The following is a 22,377-nucleotide window of genomic DNA, read 5'->3' on the forward strand; positions in this document are numbered from 1 at the left end:
AAGTAGAGATCAGAGGAGTTGGAAAAAGTCATGAAGGATGAAGTTCAGCTAGTATACAAAAAATACTGGGACCAGAGAATAAAGTCTTCTGAAGCTCAATTTGAGGTTAACACCAACACATTACTATTCAAAGACCAGGGAGTGCTTGCCTAACATGCATGAAGACCAGGGTTCGATTCCTCGGTACCAAATACATAGAAAAAAGCCAGAAGTGGTGCTGAGGCTCAAGTGCTAGAGCTCTAGCCTTGAGAAAGTCCAAGGACAGTGCTCAAGCCCTGAGCTCAAGCCCAGGACTGGTATTAAAAAAAAAAAAGACAAAAAGCCACAATATCATTAATGATGTAGTAAAAAGAATTCACTTGGAGTTACAAAGGTAATTCTAATACTGTACAGCAGCAGTTGCATTGACAATCGATCACTACATGTTTCAGCTTAGAGAGCTAGTAGTTTTTCATTTAATCAATCAGTCTCTAACCACCCACACTGTGTTAAGTGCTCTGTGGTTCAAAATGGTGCCTCATATAAGCACAGAGTAAAAGCCACAACCTACTACTATAGCTCAAGGTGGTAACAAGGGGAGGAGGCGTGGGAAAAGAAAAGCAAGATTATTTTTGATGAACATTTAATGAAAAATTAAGATTTGTATAGTAAAGGAAAGCTTATGCCTTCTGTAATACCTTCACTATGCAAGAATCATACTGGAAATTTTTCTTGAAGTCTCTCCCTCCCAAGAAACAACAACACCATTCCTCTATAGTGACTCAAAGTACTACACTTGTATATGTGTATGTATACATACACAATAACATTAACATGTATGTATAAATATATATATTTATTTGAGACTGGACATCTTTTCAAAACGTAAAAAGTTGTACAAAAGGGTGGGGAGTATCACCTATGTTAGTGAAACATTTCAATGTGATTCACAAAAAACTATTCAATTTTATTGTTTAGAGCTATGTACTAGGTATGAACCTAAAGTTTATTTTATCACAAAACATGTTAGATTACTTCTCTTAGCATTCTCACTTCATAGAAAAAAACATGTTAGAAGAGATGAAGTAACAGAGTGCAGCTAGAAAAGGTGTTCAAATCCTGGGAGTGCAGAATCTGTACTCTTAAGTTATTCTCATCTTTTTAGTTACAGTTCTCATACATATGCTCAATATGCAACTTTAAAATGAAATTAAAACACCTTCTAGACTATGCTCATTCTCATTCTTACAATCAAGGAAATGAAAATTAAAGCACTGAAGTACTATTTTTCATCTGTGATAGTTAAGATACACTATGTGGCCAATATAATAGCTACAAGTAACTTAAAATGGCACAAACTTGGGACATTCACCATTAAGCCCAAGTGCCTAGGTTAGAATCTCTAGTTCTGCCCTCTTGCACAGAGTAACTTTACATGAATTATTTAACTACTAGAGGCTTCTTTCATAAAACAGATGACATTAAGTGTTGCAGAGTTGTGTGAATTAATCAACTTTAGACAAGCAAAGCACAAATAACAATGTTTGGTACATAATAAGCATTCAATAGGCGTTAGCTTTTCCTTTTCTACCTCTCTGGGCATGGATGTGGCGGCTCATGCCTGTTTTTCTAATTACTCTGGAAGCTGAGATCAGGATCAAAGCTGAAGACAAGCAATGGCAGATAGATTACACACAAAAACAAAACAAGGGCCGGGAGTTTGGCCTAGTGGTAGAGTGCTTGCCTAGCATGCACGAAGACCCAGGTTCGATTCCTCAGTACCACATATATAGCAAAAAGCCAGAAGTGGTGCTGTGGCTCAAGTGGCAGAGCCCTATCCTTGAGAAAATCCAGGGACAGTGCTCAGGCCCTGAGCTCATGCCCAGGACTGGCAAAACAAAACAAAACAAAAAACCAAACAAACAAACCTCAATGAGCAGCTGGGCACAATGATGACTGACCTGTGGTTCCAACTAGGAAGGAAGAGGACTACTGTACAGGTCAGCCTCTCCTGCTAAGACGGGGAGTAGGTAAGGGAAATGACCCTGTTTGGATAAAGGAGTGTGGAAATGGCTCAAGTGAAGGAACACTTGCCTAGCAAACAAGCACAAGGTCCCAAATTCAAACTTCTTTTCTGTTTTGGGGGTTTTCTGGGCAGTTGTGGGGCTTGAACTCTGGGCCTGGGCATTGTCCATGAGCTCTTCAGGTCAAGGCTAGCACTCTACCACTTGAGCCACATTGAGCCACAGCACTATTTCCAGTTTTCTGGTGATTAATTGGAGATAAGAGTCTCAGGTGTTTTTGTGCCCAAGTTGGCTTTGAATGAGGATCCTCAGATCTCAGCCTCCTGAGCAATTAGAATTACAAATGTGAGCTACCGGCTCCAGGCCCAAACTCAAACTTTAAATAACACACACACACATACACATACATACATATACACACACACACACACACACACACACACACACACACACACACACACACACCATGCACAAAGAAAAACCAAACATGAAAATATATGTGCTGTAAAAAGCTTTTTTTAAAAAGGCAATATATAAAAATACATATAAAAAATTAAGAGCACCATCAAAATGTTAATTTTTTATTTCCAAGTGGTAAGACTCCAAGTAATTTCTATTTAAAGACATATTTATCAAGTTTTCTGTCATTTTTATAACTAAAAAAACTATTAAATGAATTCTTTCCTGACAGACTATTACTGGACTGTTTTCAACATACACTGAGACTAATTGCAATGCATTATTTTATCTCAGCAATTTGTTCTTACTCATAGTACTTCTTTTTTTAAGTTGGCTTTACCATAAGCAAACATAAAATACTTCCAAAGTTGCATTATTTAAAACTACAAACTGTCTAGTTAAAGATCTTCTTTCCAATCTTGAAAAAATAATTACCTCTCTTATCCAAATAAAAGGCATATTGCTTTTTCTAGTGATAATTATATATATTCTTCTTGGACAAATTCTGTTACTACTTACCTACCTCAAATGAACAAATGACATACAAGAGCTTTTGCTGTCTTGTTGTTGTTGTTGTTTGAATGAATGAACTTTGTAATTAATGTATTATGAGAAAGCTCAATATTCACATGATGGCTTATGCCATTAAAAGTTTCTATTATTTTCCAAGCTCCACTCAACTGGTTAAAACAACAAGGTAAAATAAACAGTAATAAACAGTTTCATTCTCTTTTTTTAAGCTACTAACAGCAAATACAGTACTAACAGACATAGCTTGGCTGTCCCAATACTATTAACATATCAGTCTAAAGTAAGCAACATGTTCATGAATCTATTACCTCTCACTCCATAATTTCTCCATTAAGAAAGTACCCCAGAAAGTGAAAACAAATGTATTGCTAATTCCCTGCTCTGTGATTTTCAAGAGTATTATTCAGCTCTCCTGTACATGCAGACCAGGTAGTGCTAAGCAAGTTTTACTTGAAAGAGAGCCTATTATGAAGATCAAACTGCTCTCTCAAATCTGGCTAGTATTACTATAGTAATACTATAGTAAAACAGAGGGGCTGGGAGTGTGGCCTAGTGGTAGAGTGCTTGCTTAGCACATACACAGAAAAAGCTGGAAGTGGTGCTGTGGCTCAAGTGACACAGTTAGCCTTGAGAAAGTGCCCAGGCCTAGAGTTCAAGCCCCAGGACTGACAAAAAAACCCAAAAAACCCAAAACAAAAAAAAAAGTAACAACAAAAACTATTAACTTGTTCTTCTCTGTTTTTATCTCTTTGTGCCTTTAAGTATATCACCAATAATTTTAAAACATCTCTTCCATTAACGTCACTTTGTGGGTTCCACCCCAAAATAATCTGTATATCCTATCATCTGCTCTCCATACTAGATAGGCGGAGCTCATCTAAAATATGAAGTGCAAGAAGTAAGTCTTTCCTTTCATAGATTAAATACGTTCCATAAACTAACAACTGATAGTATTTCCTGGACACTCAAGAAAGAAGCAAATCTTAACAAAAAAACAGCAGCTTTCTCAATGTCCCCTAAATTCTAAGGCAAAGCCAAGAAAAGCAAATAGGAGAAGATAGCATTTTCATTAAAAAATTACCCTTCCAAAGCTGGGCAGGTGACTCAAACCTAGACACTTAAGAGGCAGCAGAGATCTGGAGACATAAAGAAGACCTTACCTCAAATGCAAAAGCAAAAAGCAAGGGGAGAGTGCCTTGAGTCCAATCCTAAGTATTACCAAAAAAAGACAAAAACCAAAAACAACCAATTCAAACCAAGCCTGTAGAGCTCTTGTAGAATGAACAAACACCAAAAAGCTCGGAAGTTAGGACAATGGCAACAGGGGAAAGGTTTCTTGGACTGAAATTATCTGTTCCAGGCCTTTCACAACTATAACCTCTTTTCATTAAAAAAATGTTTTTGAGGCCCTTTGTTATTTTATGTATTATTAACAAAAAGGCATAATAAGGTGTATGTGTCACAGAGAAAAAGCTTACAAATAAAGTTCTCCTCTGCCAACAGAAATCCTCTTATTGTTCCTGATCTTTTCAAAAAATCATTTCTTCTGTGCTATTTAAAAATGTTAATTTAAAAATGTTAATTGTGGCTGTGTGCTGGCAGTTTATTTCTGTAAATCCTAGCTACTCAGGAGGCTGAGATCTGAGAATTGTGGTTCAAAGTGAGCCTGAGCGGAAAAACTCTTATCTACAAACAGTTTCCAAAAAAGCTGGAAGTGGAGTTGTGGTTCAAGTAGAAAGCACTAGTGGAACAAAGACAGTATCCATGCCCTTAGTTAAAACCCCAGAACAAGCACCAAAAAGCAAACTTTGCGTTAAACTGCTCTGCTATATTTTACTCTTTTGAACAGCAGTGACAGCGTATTTAAAATATGCACTCAGAAAACTAAAAACAATCTGTTTTAATGGTGAAACTCTACTTAGTGTAGCTTCACACCATCTATGAAAAATGTTTACCTACTTTGTCAAACAATTCCAAAGCATCATTTCACTTTTACATAATTCTGTAAAAGAAAATTTGAACTAAAGCACAGATCTATCTACCCAAATAGTATTACATATGTATAAACATAAATCTTTTCTCATGAACTATATATTTACAACTTCTGACGAGCAATTCAATCAGAAAGTAATTATACACAAAGATTGCTAATGTGAATAAAGGAAATTTAAGGTCTATAAATATACACATTTACCAAAGGATAAGACAGTGAAGCATCTATCTCATCACTAATGCATGTATCTATTCTAATTAATGACTTAAACAATGAAAACACTATGTTCAGAAATGTAATGGTTATTTGCAATAGGAACTATCTGCAAGTGATGTTAATAGTTACAAGGTAATAATGAAAAAAAATGTTAAGCTTTTAGGAAGTAGTAGGTATTCACCACAAATACCAAACACCATTTTGCTCCTTATCCCCAACAGCAGAGATCTTGGTCTTTCAATCTATACAGGTAAATCACAAACTCTTAGGAACAAAGTACTACTCAATCTCTGGAAGCAATGAAAGATGGCAAAGGAAAATAGTTAAGAACTAAGTGGGCAAGTCTAAAGACAATAAAGAGTTGGTTAAAATCTGGTGTGTTAAACTACTGACATCAATTTTTTTTAACTAATCCTAAATTTTGTTAAAAAGAAAAAAAAAGGCAAGATCTGACTATCAACAGGGTAGTTGAATTACAATGAGTTGAATACTCACAAAACGAATGCTAGTTAGTACTTCTTTTGCCAACATTTCTCCTTCTGATATAGTTTTGTACACTTACTTAGAAAAACAATTCCAAACACTCAAGCCTCCTTTAAAGGGGGCTTATTTATTTACATAAAGCCCTAAATTTCCACACACACATTAATGTAGTTCTTGCAATTTGAGAATTCTGAATCAGGCATTTCTTTCCTTTAAAAATTTAAAAATTCAATAAAGTCTTCCTCAAGTTCTTTAGAACCAAGCTACCTAATTAAACCAATCAATCATATTAAGGTCAGACAGACAGACAGACAGACACAGACACAGACACACACACACACACACACACCCCACAATACTGTACTTAAGAAACAGCATGCTTAGGAAATGAATACAAATGCTCTTCCCCCGCCCCCACCAGATACAATGAATCTAACAAGACTTTCTAAGTTTTACTTTTTTAAAGCTCTCCAGCTCCATTACCCAGTTTTCTCTATCTTAACTTATACCTGTTACTGGGGCGACAGGAGCCAGTAGGTCCAGTTCTTTTAACAAGAATACATTTTAATTGTCTGCCATGAGCTAGCTGAAGCAGGTATGACATCCCAAGTTATGCCCTCATCCACTGAACCCCAAAAGCGTCTGACTCAAAAAAAAAAAAAATGGAAAAGGGAAAAGTTTCCCCAACAGGATACTTTCTGGTGTCGTTTAAAACTGCGGTTTAAAAAGCAAGGCTGCGTGGCTACTCTCCTCCCTTTTCCTTTTGGGGCTTCCAAGGCGAAGAAACGAGGAAACCGATTGTCCAGTCTGTCCTGCTCGGCTTCCCTCCCACCCCCACCCCGCACCGCGAGCGGCCCAGGCAACTCCTTCAACAACAGGAGTTTGTCAAGTGCTCAGATGAAAAGGGGCTACAAAAGACCCATCAATGGTGGTGGACCAGCACCGGGTAGTCCGTGGGAGCGCTGTCACGGCGTCGGGGAGAGGCTGACGGCTTCCCCGGGAGGCCGAGGGGCCCCGTCCTCTCCCCATCACCCTAACACCTGGGATGGGGGTCGTTCTCCAAGCCGCGGTGCAAACACACGCGAAAAGTTAACGCACATGCCCCACGCCGGGACTTCGGTAGTCTCCATCCATCCCTGCAGGGTTGGAGGCGCGGAGGCCGAACGGGAAGGAGTGCAGGGAGCCGGGCCTACACCCCATCAACGCGGGAAGGTGCCGGGACCGGGCGGCGGCCCCGTCCGTCGCCGACGCCCAAGGCTCGGTACCGGGCCCGGGCGCTGGGCACGGGGAACGGCCCGGGAGGGAGGCCGCGGCGGGGCCCCGCGCAGCCCCGTTGCCGGGAAGGCTCGCGCCCCGCGGCCGGCGGCGTGGGGGAGGGGAGGCCGGCCTGCGGCCTGTTGGGGGGGAGTTCAGCCCGGGCCTCGCGTGCGGCTCCCGGCCGGGTCCCCGGCCCCAGGGTCCCGGGCGCCGAGCAGGGGACTCACCGGAAAGGCCCGGATCCGCATCTTGGTGTCCTTCCGGCTGCCCGTGCCTTTGCTCAGATTCGACATGGTGCTCGTCCCTTCCCCGGCGGCGGCTGCGGGTCGCACTCCGAGGCGCCGGTGTCACATTGAAGGCGGACGGGCAGGCGAGGGGCAACGCTGGGGGCGGCGGCGGCGGCGGCAGCGGCGCGGCCCCCGGGCTGGGCCGGGGCGCAGGCCGGCCCTGGGCGGCCGCGGCGGCGGCGGCGGGGGCGGGGGCGGCGGCGGCGGCCCGGGCTCCGGCGGCTCGGGCTCGGCGGGGGGCTGCGCTGGCGCGGCGGCTCCGCGGGGGCCCCCTCACGCCCGGCTCGGCTCCCTTTATCGCGCTCCTCCGCGATGGCGGCGGCGGCGGCGACGGACAAACATCTCACTGCGCAGGCCGAACGTCCTCCTCCTCCTCCTTCTCCTCCTCCGCCTCAGCGAGACGAGATCCGGCCCGGAGGGTGGAGGGGGGAGGAGGGAGGGAGGAGAGCCGGAGTGGAGATGGGGGAGGGGGTGGGAGGACGGGAGGGAAGGCGGGCGGCCCCGGCGGGGGGGGGCGAGGGGGGGGGGGGGGACGCAAAGATCTCGCGAGAAAAGGACGAGCGCGCCGCTCCGGGTGGGGCGGGGCGAAGCCCGGGAGCGGGAGGACTCAACGCGAGGAGAGGAAGGGGAGAAGAAGAAAGGGGGGGGGGGGGAGAATTGAGGGAAGGGGCGGAGCCAGACGGACCGGGAGGCGGAGAGAGGGCGGGGCTGAGAGCGGCAGTAAAGCGAGAGAAGCCAGCGGGCCTTTTGGAAAAAGGGACTTCGGAGACCCGGTTCTGGGCAGAAGTGGCTGCTGATTGGTGGAGTACCCAGGGGGCGGGAGTAAAGGAATCTGGTCACGTGGGCAGTGGGCGGGGGAAGTTCCGGTAGACCGAGCCCGGCTTGTCATAGGCTGGTGCTGGGCTGGGCCGGGACGGACTGCGGGGCCGGGAGAGGCTTGACTGAGCCTGAGCGTGGGGTGCTAGGTGGGTAAGCCGAGGCGCCCTCCGACTGGTTCCTGTGTGTTTCTAGGGCATGTGGACTGCGGATGGGGTACTTGAGCCGAAGCCAGACACCGGAAGGGAGAGTTGGGGAGGGTGGGGATTACCGCGCCGCTCCGCGCTCCGTGGGACTGCGGGGCGGTGAGGCTCAGCCCAGCGCTTGCTGAACTGCGGAAGCGCCGCCGCTTCTTCCCGCCGGGACACTTTCAGGAGGACCCAGGGAGGACCCGAGTGAAAAACCTGATTCGAAACCCTGTCGTCTGGCAGCTCCAAGTCCGTCCTTAAGTCTGCCATGATCAATGGCACTGCAAAGCTCTCAAGCCTCCGTGGCTGACTCCATTCGTTACGTATTTGGAAGAATTTTGTTGCTGTTTTGGGGGAGGGTTGTCACGTTTTGGTAAAGAAAAAAAAAATGGAGCTCGGTTTAGTTTTGCTTTTCCTTTCTTAGGAATCCTCCTTCCTGGTTTGCCTGCTGGTTCAGTATGCTGTGCTGTGGCTCTTCACGGTTCCAGCTCTGAAGTGGGAATGTCTGAGCTCCCGCTTAAAAGTTGTGGCTCTTCCCCTTGTGATTTTAATTACTGTGGGGAGGGATGTCTACATTTGAAGGCTAGGGTTTTTTTTTTTTAACACTTTCAAATGCAAACTCGAGAAGCCAGCCCAGGGGAAAGTCTCCCACTAAATGTCAAAAGAATGGGGCTGTGTGGTTCAAGTGATAGAGCACTAGCCTTGAGCCAAAGAAACTTAAGGGACATTGCTTGTGTTCAAGTCTCAGGACCAGCGCCAAAACAAAAACAAAGGTGTGAATAAAGGTTGAATTTTCCCTGCATTCATTTCTGACATCTGAACTTGTGGGTGTTCTACTTTGTTGGTGTGCCTCATTGAAAATACAGTATAATGCTGTCCCATTCAGCAGCATATATACCAAAATTAGAACTACATAAATAGTAGCATGGGCCTCTGCACAAGGATGACATGCAAATTAGGAAGCATTCATATTTTTTTTAAGAAAATATATCCTCACACTGTGGTTTTTTTAATCTAATCAAAACAAAAGCTTAAGGAAAATGTTACTTAAAGCAACATCTGTGGAGATACTCAAGCTAAAAATAGGCCACTGAGAATGAGTCAATAAGGTAAAATGGGAGAGGCTCCGAATTCAATTTAAGATAATATGAGTCTTGCACAGGAATTTGTAATCTGTATGCTAGTTTGGTCTCTGTGCCCATAACCATTAGGATATAATGACAGTGGGTTTTTTTTCTATTGTTCGCCTGTCATGTGGCTCAGTTTTCTTGTAAGAATTCATCTTCCAAGGGCCAGAAGCACAGTTCACGTGTTTGACTCTGACCTGTACCACTTTACCAGCTGTGTTGTACTGTTTTGGGCAAAGACTTGACTAGGCCTAGAATTTCTCATTGATAAAATGGAGAAAATAAGAATATTTCTCCCTCCAAAAAAACTATGAAATTCAATTGAGTAAATAAATTTTGAAAGCTCTGAGAGTGATGCCAGCACAAGGTACCCACACCCCACCTGCTGGCTACATTAGAGACATAAGGCCAGCATTTGGTTCTCTTTGTTCAACAAGTAAGTTTCTAAAAGAAATAGCTGTATCCTCCTTATCAAGTAGATCATATCTCAAAGCCAATTTGCAGTGTGGATTTCAAAAACCAAAGAAATATTTTTTTAGTAAGCTGGAAGCCTATAAGGGTTGAACTATTTTGGCTAGAACATGATTTAAAAAGGACATCAGAGCCTATCCCCTATGAAAGAAAAAATATATAACCTCAGAAATGGAGGGACATTATTTTTTTTGCCAGCCTTGGGACTTGAACTCAGGGAATGAGCACTGGCCTTGGGCTTTCTCAAGGCTAGGTCTCTACCACTTGACCCACTGCACCACTTCTGGATTTTTCTATGTATGTGGTACTGAGGAATCAAACCTGGGTCTTCATGCATGCTAGACAAGCACTCTACCACTAGGCCAAACTCCCAGCTGGGACATTATTTTTTTAAATAAGGAATGATTTTTTACATTGATGAATTTACCCTTATGATAAACAGTAGTCTGCACATTTTTTTTCTTTTCACCATGAACCTAAGAAAACACCACTGACAAGCTTTTAGAAATGTGCTGTACCAAGATCTAGTTCTATTTCATTATAAAGCAACATTATCATCCTTTGTTTTGTGAGCTTAGTGCTACTTATACAAAATTTCACTACAACTGATGCTTTCCTTAGGCTTTTGACCATGAAGAACTAGAAAAAAATCTTCAATAAAAATTGTTACTGGGAATCTATTGCGTGTTTATGTACTCATACATCTATTCAGTGAGTATTTATCAAATGGCTACAATATATATGAGAGACATTACTCACTAGGTTAGATAAAATAATTGAAACCTGCCAACATATTTAGTCCTTTTTCACATCTCAAAATTTGGAACCCACAGACCCAAGATGGATTTAGCAACAATTTCCTATACACTTCAGTACAGAAATCAGAGGGAAGCAGCACCCTCAAAATGTGTATGTGCCTATATACGTATCATGGTTCTGTGCCAAGTGATATTCCGTAACTTGCAAATAGAAAATGAACTTTCATAATGGCAGCTTGTCTGCTAACTGCCACCTGACCTATCAGAATAGGGACTCACTAATCTCATGTGTCTGACAGTTGGTATTTCTGTCAGCAGGAATGCTGACAGTGACCTAACATGGGAAAACAGAGGCCCCATTCCTTTTATCCTTAGCAAGCACGTGCAGGCTGACATGCAATTTGGTAAACCCACCTCTTTTCCCAGTGTGAAAAAAAAGGCAGCATGAGGCACTGAATTAAAGGAAACATGGCCTCTTCTTTGCCATGAGTTCCTAGGTAGCCAGGATACCAAGTCACTGAAATAGCTGTCACAGACCTGTGGATTTGATAATAAATGTATTGGGGATTAAATCAGCTCCTAGCCTACCAATTAAAGATTTGTTCAATGGCTTTGAATAGACTAAGACTGTGTTAAGGAAAGATTAATGATTTTCAGATTAGGAGATGAAGATGTAGAGATATTAGTGGCTTTTGAATAGAAGAGCTGGATAGTCTATTTTCTTCCTTGTCCTCACTAGGTAACTGGTAAGCATAGTCATGAGCTGTGGCTTAGTACACATGTAGGGTAGTAGTATGTGATTGTGCATTTTGAGATGATAGGTTATTGGTGGGGGAAGCGGGGAATAGAGTAGAACACTGGCAGTCTAATCATAGGCATTTAAATACATGGAAACTTTTCTCTGTACTTTTTCTATTTTGACATTATTTTCCTTATATCATTGAGACAAGGAGCATATGAGACCTATCAATAAATGAGACAAGCTACATCTTGGACTAAAGAAAAATCTTCAATGTCTGATATCACAAGGCCCCTTCTGTTTTTTATCACCTTGTCATGAAAAATAAAATCATCACACTGACAGCTATAGAAACTTCCTAGTTGACTTGTACAATGTTCTGTTTATTCCATATTTACCCAGAAAATTTATACTTTGAAAATAAAAATATGTACCTAACCAAATAACAGACTATAAATTCTCAATTAATAATTTATAAGTATTACATCTGTGTAGTTATACTTTGAGGAAATGAATTTTCTTTTATTGATAGTGTTATAGCAGTAACTGCATCAAGAAGCCCCCAAGGGACAATTAAAAATATGTATCATTTGTAACAAGTAAAGTTTATATAGAAATTTGTAAGCCATTAGCTTTCTGTTTGTGAAGTAAATTAACTTTGAGATGAAATACCAAAAAAAGAGCCATGCAAGTAAATAGTACAGGGCTTTAGTTAAATTTAGTAAATAAAATATAGTAACAGCCACCAACAACTGTAATAAAATAGCATTATCTTTAAACTTCTTCAATAAGCTATTTTTTCATAAAAACACCTGGTAGAAATAAAAATCTAAGTAAAATAAAGTCATTCTCTTCCCCGAGAAAGTTATTTTCTTCTTCCTCGGGGAAGAGAATAGCTACTTTTAAAAGGACAAAAGACATACAAATTGCTAGAGTCTGGAAATTTAAAATTTAGTTAATGTCAAAGTCATTGGTGGCTCATGCCTATAATCCTAACTACTCAGGAGCCTAAGATTTGAGGATTGTCGTTTAAAGCTAGCCCAGGCAAGAAAGTCTGTCAGCTCTTATTTCCACTTAATCACCCAAAAAAGGTGGAAGCAGAGCTGTGGCTCAAGTGATAGAGCATTAGACTTGAGCAAATATGCTCAGGGGCAGTGCCCAGGCCCTGAGTTCAATACCCAAGACTGGCACAAAAGAAAATCTTGATGTCTATATCATAAAATTGTTGTATGGATGACAAAATATCCAACTTTAAAAAATGAACACAAAGCAGTATACCCTGATACTCACTTCATAGTATCGTCGTTATTCTTGCATTGTGTTCTTTCTCTCCAAACTTAGAAAACATGTAAACTTCAATCATATGATTCAAACATATGAATCATATGAAACATATGATTCAAAACATTATTTCTGCTCTTGTATTTCTTTTTCCATTGTGATGATGATACTTGTTTTGTAAAACAAGGCAGCAAAGTAGACCTTCCTTACCGCATTACAACAATAGCAAAGTCATATTTCACATTAATTTAAACTACATGGCAAATCAATTCCTTAAATTGCTGAAGAGAATGATGCTAATTTATCTGAAATATTTCATCCTCTGAAGAAAGCAATTCTTCCATAATTATGTTCAGAATTTTAGAAGTAATAGAATGATCCATGTGGTCCCAGTTTGGTCAAATTTTTCCAGTTATTTTGAGTAAGTTTGTATTGCTACCACTTAATATTACACTAGCCAGTGCTATTTGGTAATGAATCACCATGGTCAGGAATAGAGGATTAAAAATTAATGAAATTCAGTCAATATTGTTCTTTGTAGTAGGCTAGCAAACCTTATAGCAATACCTGAACATTTTTAATCTGAATCAATGTTAGAGAAACATCAAAGCACTATAGTAGATGAACAATTGTAGATAACTGGTAACTATTAAGGTTGTCCATAAAAAATAAAATGTATCTGGAGCCACTATATTGCTTTGCACTACAGGTGACAGAAAAACAACTAGCATATGCAATAATCAGGTCTATTGTCTCATGTAACAAGAAATCCAGAATTAGGATAGGATTGAGGCATAGTTACATCTAGGCTCTGGTCCAGCTTTGTAGCAGTATTCTTGATCTCCTCCTCCTAAGCTAATTGCAAACTGGCTACAGTCATTATAGCTATCCTTTACTCAACATTGTCCAGACCAGAGGAACAAGGGTCTATTTTGCAATCTAGGAAATGGGCTCTAAAGGCACTCATCAGAGGCATTGTCATGGCTCATTGGCCAAGACTACATGCTTAATTGATCTCATTCAATGGCAAGTAGTTGTATGTATTGCTAATAATAGCCATTGGGGAAGAATAAATTCTGAAAGTCAGATCTATCGTCCCTTAATGTGAAGCATAGCAATCTATGTTCAAAGCGGTTTCTCATGGCGACAACTGAGTTGAGGGAGTAGTAAGGTCAAGTGTGTGTGTATGGAATGGAACATCTGGCTAATGAAATCATTTTAGTCTGAAAATCAATGAAAAATAACTCTCACCACAGGTGATAAGATAAAAACAAATCACGTCCAAGAATAAAAGAGAAGCTAGTCAGGAAGTGATGCCATGGGCACACATGTTTATACAGACACTTGGATGTTCGTTTAGGAAATAAAGTTAGAGGTTCCTCTTTTAGTGGCACTTTATTCCCTGTTATCTTCTTTCATGTACCCCATCAACTACAGCAGCCAAAGGAAAATGAGAACAAAGTGGCCACCTATATATTCTCATTTCATATTTGTTTAAAAACAAAATAAAACATAAAATTACAAAGAGCCTAACCTTATGTAAATTAGTCAAATGGTAAACTATAAGATATGGTATGGAGTTCTCTGTGTGACCTCTGAATACTGCGGTTGACGACTTTATGTACTTCTACCCTAAGATAAAGCTTTGGCTCTCTCTAAACTACTTACAAAGATAAATGCTTGTGAAAAGGAGATTATTACACTGTGCTACCAAAAGCTAGCCTTAATGATTACACATAAAAAAAAATAAATTGCCTACAATCAGGCAACTTTCCCTTTTCTGGTGCATTAAGAATGCTCATTGTGCTCTGAAACTTCAAATATTAGTTCCTCTTACAGAGGAAGAAGTATGTACTCAGTAATACTATTTCTTTGCTAATTCTATTAGCTACTTTGGTCGCATGATGACAAAGTGCTTCACAGAAATAACTGAAAGGGAGGAATCACTTGTTTAAGCCTGTGGTCTCATAGGCTTTAGTCCATGGTCACAGATTGCTGACTCTGAGCATCACGGGGGAGGGAGGTCATGGAGGGGGAATCTGTTTACTACCCAGTGGACAGGAAGCTGAGAGAGGACTCAGTTATAACAAAGGCATGCCACCAGTGACCTACTTTCTCGACTAGTCACTACCTCCTAAAGTTTCTAGAACCTCTTAGACTATCACTACCAGTTGGGATCAAGCCAAGAGCCTAGGAAGGACATTCATATCCCAGCCTCTAAGTCCATCTTTTGCTCTAGCTTGGCTCCTAAAAGGCAGTTTAGGATTTTGATATTCAGTCTACTTCCTGTTCATTGACCACAGGTTGGTTTGTCACAAATAAAATTCAGGATATCTTACAAGGCTGAAGTGACATACTAGTTCATTTTTTTGACTGTCCTTCGGTAGTGAGCAGGTATTTAAGAAGTGTGTGTCAGGTTGGGCAGCTCGAAAGTGTTTATACTTGGGCAAAATCTCTATAGATGCTTGTGAAACCAATCAAACTCATAATTACATCTTTATTCTTTGGTAGCATAATTGTATGTATCTCCAAATATATGAAGAGTTGATGTAATCATGAGATTGACTTTGGAAATTGAAGTTGGCAGTTCAGATCAGACCTCTTCTTAATGTAATGCTCAATTTAGTGCTTCTTTTCTTTTGGAAAGTAAACATCTACTAACTTCCTAAAAGCAAGATCACATGTAAAGTAGAGTCTGGACTTTTTATTAGTGTACTATGGAATGAACACCTACATGTCCGTTTTACTTTTGCTTTGCTCATTTCTTCCTCTGAGAGTGTCCTACAGTTGAGTATTACTAGCAATGTGTACAAGAACACTGGGTTCAGATTTAAGCTCTGTGCTAATCAGCCAAACGACCCTGGGCGTGCCTCTATAAAAAAGGATATTCAGAGTGCCTGCCTTTGGAGGTAGTTGTAAGAATAAAATAAGCCAAGGTGCATTATATTTGTGTGTGTGTGTGTGTGTGTGTGTGTGTGTGTGTGTGTGTGTGTGTGTGTGTGTGTGTGCGCGCTCTAGCTGGGTACCTTGCAAATAATAAGCACTTAGAAAAAGTCTGCTCCTGATTCATGAAATCTTCTTTTCTACAGGTAAGAAGGTCACCTCAGAGAAATTAATTAACTTCATATCTGACAGAGGTCAGAGGTTAAGTATCTTATTTAAGGTCCAATAAGTAAATCACAAAAGAGATATTCAAACCATTTTACCTATTATAGTTGTTTTGCCCAACTCTAGAGTTTGTATATTTTACAACTCTGTCAATTTTTTTCTATTGAATCATTTATTTGAGACACCTGAATTCAATTGCACAAGATAATAGAATAAAATGTCTAAAAGTTTGGGATCAAATATGTTTTTTCTTTGATAAGCCCAAGGGGTTAATGGCTCATACCATAAACCTAGATACTCAGAAGGCTGAGATATGAGGCTCATGGTTCAAAGGCAGCCTGGCCAGAAAAATCTGAGATGCTCATCTCCAAATAACTACTAAAAACTGGAAGTGAAACTGTATCTCAAGTATTAGAGTGCCGTTTGAGTGAAAAAGCACAAGTGCTTTAGCTCAGTGCTCAACCCTGAGTCAAAGACCTAGTACACACACACACACACACACACACACGCGCGCGTGCATGCGCCGGCACACACAAATTCTTGGTGTCATTTTGAGCATTTGGTGTCTACACACAGCTAAGTGAATGAACAACAAATGGAAAATATATGCCCAAGACTCAACAAATTACCTTGTTGCAACTCAGAGCTATGAGCTGAAAACACAGTAACACCCATAGCTTGGCAAAATGAAGCAGTTTACCCCAGATCATATTACTAAAATAAAGCTGTGGCAGGAAGTAGAGGTAGCCTACACCAAACTCTTTTGTACTGGTACTGTGCCTTGAACTTGGGCTCTATTCCTTAGCTCTTTTGTTCAAGGCTGGTGCTCCACCACTCGAGCTACAGCTCCATATCTACCTTTTTGGTTGGTATTTGGAGATAAGAGTGTTACAGAATTTCTTGTCTAGGCTAACTTCAAATGATATTCCTTAGTCTCCTAAGTAACTAGGATTTATAGGCACAAGCCACACACTCTCATCTCTAAACTAATCTTTTGTCCCTCTTGTTTCAATAAAATTTAGTGTGTCCAAAATGATTTCAGTATTTTACACAGAAAACCTTTAAGTGACCAGAACTTAAGAACCTGGCTCAATCCTCTAGTCTCTGGTATGGTAAATGACATGAAATTGGGAATGTAACAATCAAACCAAGCCAATAAAGCAAACATATTTGTGAGCTTGATTTAGGCTGAGCAATGCCACTTAAAACTTTCCTGTTCCTAACTATATTACTGTGTGTACTTTAAAGATATAAATTAACAAGGAGATGTTTAGTTTTACTGAGGGGCTTGAACTTAGGTCCTAGCCACTGTCCCTGAGCTTTTTGCTCAAGGCAAGTGATCTACTACTTTGAATCACAATTCTACATCCACTTTCCTGGTAGTTACAATCTGATGGACTTTCCTGTTCAGAATAGCTTTGAATCACAATCCTCAGATCTTATCCTCCTGAATAGCTACGATTACAGGCTTGAGCCTCTAGCACCCAGCAGAAGCAAAGTAAATTTCTTCAAGTCACCTGAAAATGTAGATAAAGTATCCAACTATGTTTTATTGATTAATTTTTCACTAACTACAGTGGAATTTCTTTTTATCACATTTTATTACTTAAAGATAATGACTATAGATATACTGATATAGTTCAGCCCATAAATTAGATTGTCATTCAACACTAGGATTTTAAATGCATTCCAATGCATTCTGCTATAATTCTGATTTAATGTAAAATATACTAATCACTTCCAAAATGCGAAAATAAACATAATTTTATTGTATATTAAAGTTTAGCTAAAAAGGGATAAAAGAACACACAAGTAATGAAATCTATTGCACAATACACAGGCTGACATGTTTAAAGTATACTGATATTTTCAACTAAATCTGAATGTCACCAGCAAAGGGAGGATTGTTTACTAAATTTAGATTCTGAAACTGACATTTTCCAGTACAAAATGTCATTTTCAGAATCTAGGGAGTGAGTATATAGGTGTACATTACACATTCTTTCAACTTATTATGTGTTTGAAATTTTCAGCAATAGACTAGGAAAATTTTGGAAGCATTGGTTATATTACTTAGTATCAGACTTCAGATAAAAAGTTCAGAACATGAGCTGTGCATCTTAGCACTTGTTTGTAATTCTTACACTTAGGAGTCTAAGGCAATAAGATCACAGGTTCAAGGCCAGCCTAGGCTATACTGCAAAAACCCTGTCTCAAAAAAAAATTTAAAAAACCCAACATAAAATAACCAAACCAAAACAAAAATCTCACATTACATGCGATTGATGCATGAAGAAAACAGAATTAATAGTAACATTTATTAAAAATTATTATCTGTAATGTACAGAAACTGAAACTATCACTTGTTATCTCACTTAATACTCACAAAAATCATGTATTCGTTTCCAAGTTAGGAAATGGGTATAATAGGTGGGAGAGGTAAGTAATATCAAGAGGTACATCTGAGATGAGACCTTTGAGTTTGTTCTGAATCTATAGCCAATGTTGTCAGATTCTGGATTTGGAGAAGGAGATATTTGACCTGGAAGCTTTACAGATTTTCCCATTTAATTTGCTCATTCCTTAATACAAATGATATAAAAGTCTAGTAACATTAGGATCTCAGAATTTTCACTCTTTGATTAAGGCATTTCTCACAAATCATGCTGTTTAAATGCAGTTGTTTGTTACCAAAAGGACTAACATTCCTTTATGTAACAAATACCCATAATGCATGTAAACTATAATTTGATATATAGCATTTATTTCAGTATCAAATACTCTATAAACAGGAGTACACTTATTCTATAAACAATGTGTAAAAATGTGTAATAGTAGTTTAAGTTTTCAAATGCACTGAAATCATGTACGTTTGTTGGCCAGAAAAGAAAATTCATGAAATTCTAAAATAATTCTCAAGACATTTTCTTTGAAGTTCAATTTCAAATGTGTAGCTTTTCTTTGTTTCTTATTTCTAGTAAGGAAAACCAGTTTAAAAGGAAGATTTAACAGGGAAACATTAAAAAACAAAAGGACATGATTCTAAGACATTTTCCCATTAACTATGAAGTTCTAATCTAATAGCCAAATGTGGATTTATTATATTCATCCAGAGAAAATGTACTGACATGCTTTATAAACCAAAAGGCAAAATAAAAAAAGCTAATAACAATAAAGCATTTTAATGTTATGATTTGGTTTTGCCCAATAGTATTTCTGTCAAGAATAATCACACAGTTTTATTGTGTAATAACACAGAACATCTTTTTTTAATTTCAAAACACAGGAGGAGGTTTGGAAGGCATTCTCGTTGAATCTTGACTAACATCACTGCTTTTTTAAAAGAATATTATCACACAGGTAATGTACATAGGGGTTACAGTTACATAAGTCAGGTGATGAGTATGTTTCTCTTTGCACTGTGTCACCCCTTCCCTTATGCTCTCTCAATTTTTCTCTCCCGTCATTCCCTACAAGGTGTAGGGCTCATTTTCTTCATAGTACCTAGAGAGGACCACTACTGCATTTGTTCATTCTTTGTTTCTCCATTTGCTGACACTCTTTTACCCTCCTAAAGACAAATAAAGAAACAAGACAAAAAGAAAAACATCAACAAAGAAAACTTCTTATTTCCATTTCCTGGAGTCATAGTCTTTATTTGCAGATGATCTTCACAAGGATTTTTGTATAACATCCTTGAAAGACAAATGCTATCTGTCCGTGGAGCACTGAGCATACATACTTGTCATTAGGAAAGATTTGGCTTCCCTATCTCCTGGGTTTCCATCTTGTAACAAGCCACTGTGTGTATTTGGCCATTTATCTGAACTCATCTATATTGTCTTATGGGAAATGGGCTTTGGTGAAGCAGTATCCTTGGTGATACTCTGTCTAAAGAATGTGACAAAGTCTTGCATCTCTGATCTAATAGTCTTGTGTCTTTTAATAGCCTTCATCAAAACTTGTGGCAGGCTAATTAGCCACTAAGAAGCAAAAGCTTAGACTCTTTACTGTTCTTGACAAGAGTTAACAGGGAGACAAAGAGTATTCCTCCTTTCATGTTTGAGACGGTGTTTGTAAAATATACATCAATATTTTGGAAGAACAGTCAGTATACTACAGTGAATAAGGCTCTGTAGCCAGACTCTGCATTCTAATCCTGACTAGGGCTTTCATTGGTTTAGACTCCCCTAGAAATTGACCCTAAGACAAGGCGATGAGTGAGGTGATGTTGGTTAGGGTCATTGTTAAGGAGTGAAGAAGGGAGAAAAGTAGCTGGTCACTGATGAATTTTCAAGTAAGTGATGGCTAGAAGTAGCTAAAGTTTAATCCTAGTTGCGATCCCTTAATATAAAATGTGAATGTCAGAGAGATCCTATCTGAGGGGTAAGAGAACTCTACCTGGTTGAGGGTCTCTGGGTTTGCATAGGTACTGATTATATTCTGGATGTTGATTTGCTCTTGGATCTACTAGGTTTCCTGCATAACATGTATGTGGTAGTATTAGGCTCTGGCAGGTGGAAGTGAGGCCTGGGCACACATCATGTGGAAAGTGGCCAAGGGAATATAGTTAGTACACTCTCAGCTTTTGTAACAGACAGACTCCAACAATGAACACTCACAAAGTTGCTCATACCTCTGTATGGTTATCTCATTTGCAAAGTAGAATTTACCATAGCATCAAGCAAGCAAGGATGAACACATGCAAACACTTAAAGGTTCCCTACATACAGAACACTGGCTATGGCGTTTCAAACGTTGGTGGTTGTTATAGAATAACACGGCATTCACTCATTCACTGAAAGTTTGTCGATGTCAATCTCTGATAGTCCTTCACATCATAAAGTTTGGTTTTACTGAATTCCTGCAATGAACTCTTTTACCTTCAAGGTATATTTATGTTTGACATTTGTCAAGGGGACATATTGTCTGCCACATGGGAGGCACCAAGAAAGATGTATTTAAGACCTACTCCTATTTAAATTTCCTTTGAGAATTTATGGAGCTAAACACTCCTGAACTCTTTGATTTAAAGATTTACTGCTCTGTCAGAGAAACTAATTAAATCTTATTTGAAGTTGTCAGTAATAAGGCAACATTAGACTCATTTTTTTTGTTCTCCTATAATGAGACTGAGACTATAAAAGGGAAATGTGTCTTAGATTCTATTTTCTAGCATTATGTATCATTTATACCGGGCTCCTGTGAATTAACATTAGAACTGTAACTATGGAATTCAACCAAAAGAAACACTAGTGAATTTTAATAAGCTACTTACCTTTCAAGTAAGGTAAAGTTCTACCACTTAGTAATACCAGGAGGAAATTATAGCTTATTGGAGAGACCCAAATCTATGCCCAATGATGTTACAGACATCTTTAAAGTTGTCTATTTTTTTGGTCCCAGAAACATCTCTGATTTCTGCTCTGTGTGTGTGTGTGTGTGTGTGAGTGTGTGTGTGTGTGTGTGTGTGTGTGTGTTAAAGCTCAAGGTTCATTTTAATAATAAAGCAATTTCATTATTTAATGATAGATGATTATTTGCTTACACTACTATCTTATCTTTTTGCACCATCTTTGGATCCTTTCCAGATACCTGGGGTTCTAGTTCCAGACTCTGATTGCCCATTGTTCTTGTGTAAGGACTAATGAAGCTCATATTTCCTGGATATGCTCTGAAGTAAAATAGATTTTCTTTTTCCCACATGAGTTGCTCTCCCTTTCTCCATTCTGTATGGGATCCATTGTTTTTGTTTTTGCTTATGTTGGATCTTATATTGGTCTTGGGAAAGATAATTTTTATCTATTTCTTTTTAATTTATTTTACTTCTTTTATTATCTTTCAGTAGTTAAACAAAAGGGTTTCAACTTAACAAACCAGTTTAAAAATACATCTTGATCAATGTCACCCTAAAATCTATTTCTGATAAACTCCTAATGATGGAATAGATTTTTCACAATGATATGGAACCTAAATGCTTCCTGAGAATATAAAACATCTGGAAATCTGTTTAGAACATTTGTATGTGTCTAACAGCGTCTACATGGACACATTTTTTTAAGCTACAAAGAAAACCACTAAAATATAAATGCTACAATCTGACAGGAGAGTTATATATCTACAACTTTGCATAATTGATATTTGTGGTTTGATGAGCCTGGTAGAATGCGTTAAATGTGATGTCATATGAATTGTATTGAACCCAGGTACATTGTTGGAAATTCAACACTTGTTAGTGAGGTTGACTATTTCTGGGCACTAGTACAAGTCCTAGAAAGAAAGATTAGTTACATGTTTTCTTTAGTGATGACATGAGTTAAATAATATACCTTCATATTAAATTTGTCATCTATTCAACAAGGTTCTATCAAGTGTAAAACTTGGACAATGTTGACAGCTGCCAAGCCCACATAATAGTTACACAATTTCCATACTGAGAAAGCATGCCACCCAGTTAGTTTGACTTGTCCCTGCTTCCTTCTTGGGAACCTTTCCCTATTGTTTTTGAGAATGGGCCACAAGCCACATGGTCCTACTCTCCTGACCACAGCTGATTAGGATAGAGATGAAAGAGACAGACAGAGATAATTGCATAAACCAGTGATAGAGACCAGTAGCCAGTGAGGGAGGAAGATGGAAAAGAAAGAGAATGCACACATC

At 39.4% G+C, this 22,377-nt stretch overlaps 1 protein-coding gene and 1 non-coding gene across 3 annotated transcripts in view; one reads left to right on the forward strand and one right to left on the reverse strand.

Moving 5' to 3' along the window:
* Cul3 (cullin 3) overlaps positions 1-7,323 on the reverse strand; it is an 83,396-nt gene extending 76,073 nt beyond the window's left edge. Inside the window, exon 1 of one of the 2 annotated variants that reach the window (XM_090354912.1) lies at positions 7,170-7,323. In XM_090354912.1, the coding sequence (XP_090211038.1) occupies positions 7,170-7,235 (66 nt within the window). In that variant the 5' untranslated portion in view covers positions 7,236-7,323. Of the gene's footprint in view, positions 1-6,783; positions 6,938-7,169 lie in introns of those variants that run through there. The other variant, XM_090354911.1, reaches the window with a different exon arrangement.
* A 1,785-nt stretch (positions 7,324-9,108) lies between these two features.
* On the forward strand, positions 9,109-9,211 carry LOC150048858 (U6 spliceosomal RNA). The gene has a single exon (XR_016539176.1). It is a non-coding gene; the product is annotated as a U6 spliceosomal RNA (small nuclear RNA).
* Positions 9,212-22,377: the final 13,166 nt, after the last annotated feature.

Source organism: Megascapheus bottae, chromosome 21 (genome assembly GCF_031878675.1).
Source record: "Megascapheus bottae isolate mThoBot1 chromosome 21, mThoBot2.hap1, whole genome shotgun sequence".
Taxonomy (NCBI): Eukaryota; Metazoa; Chordata; class Mammalia; order Rodentia; family Geomyidae; genus Megascapheus; species Megascapheus bottae.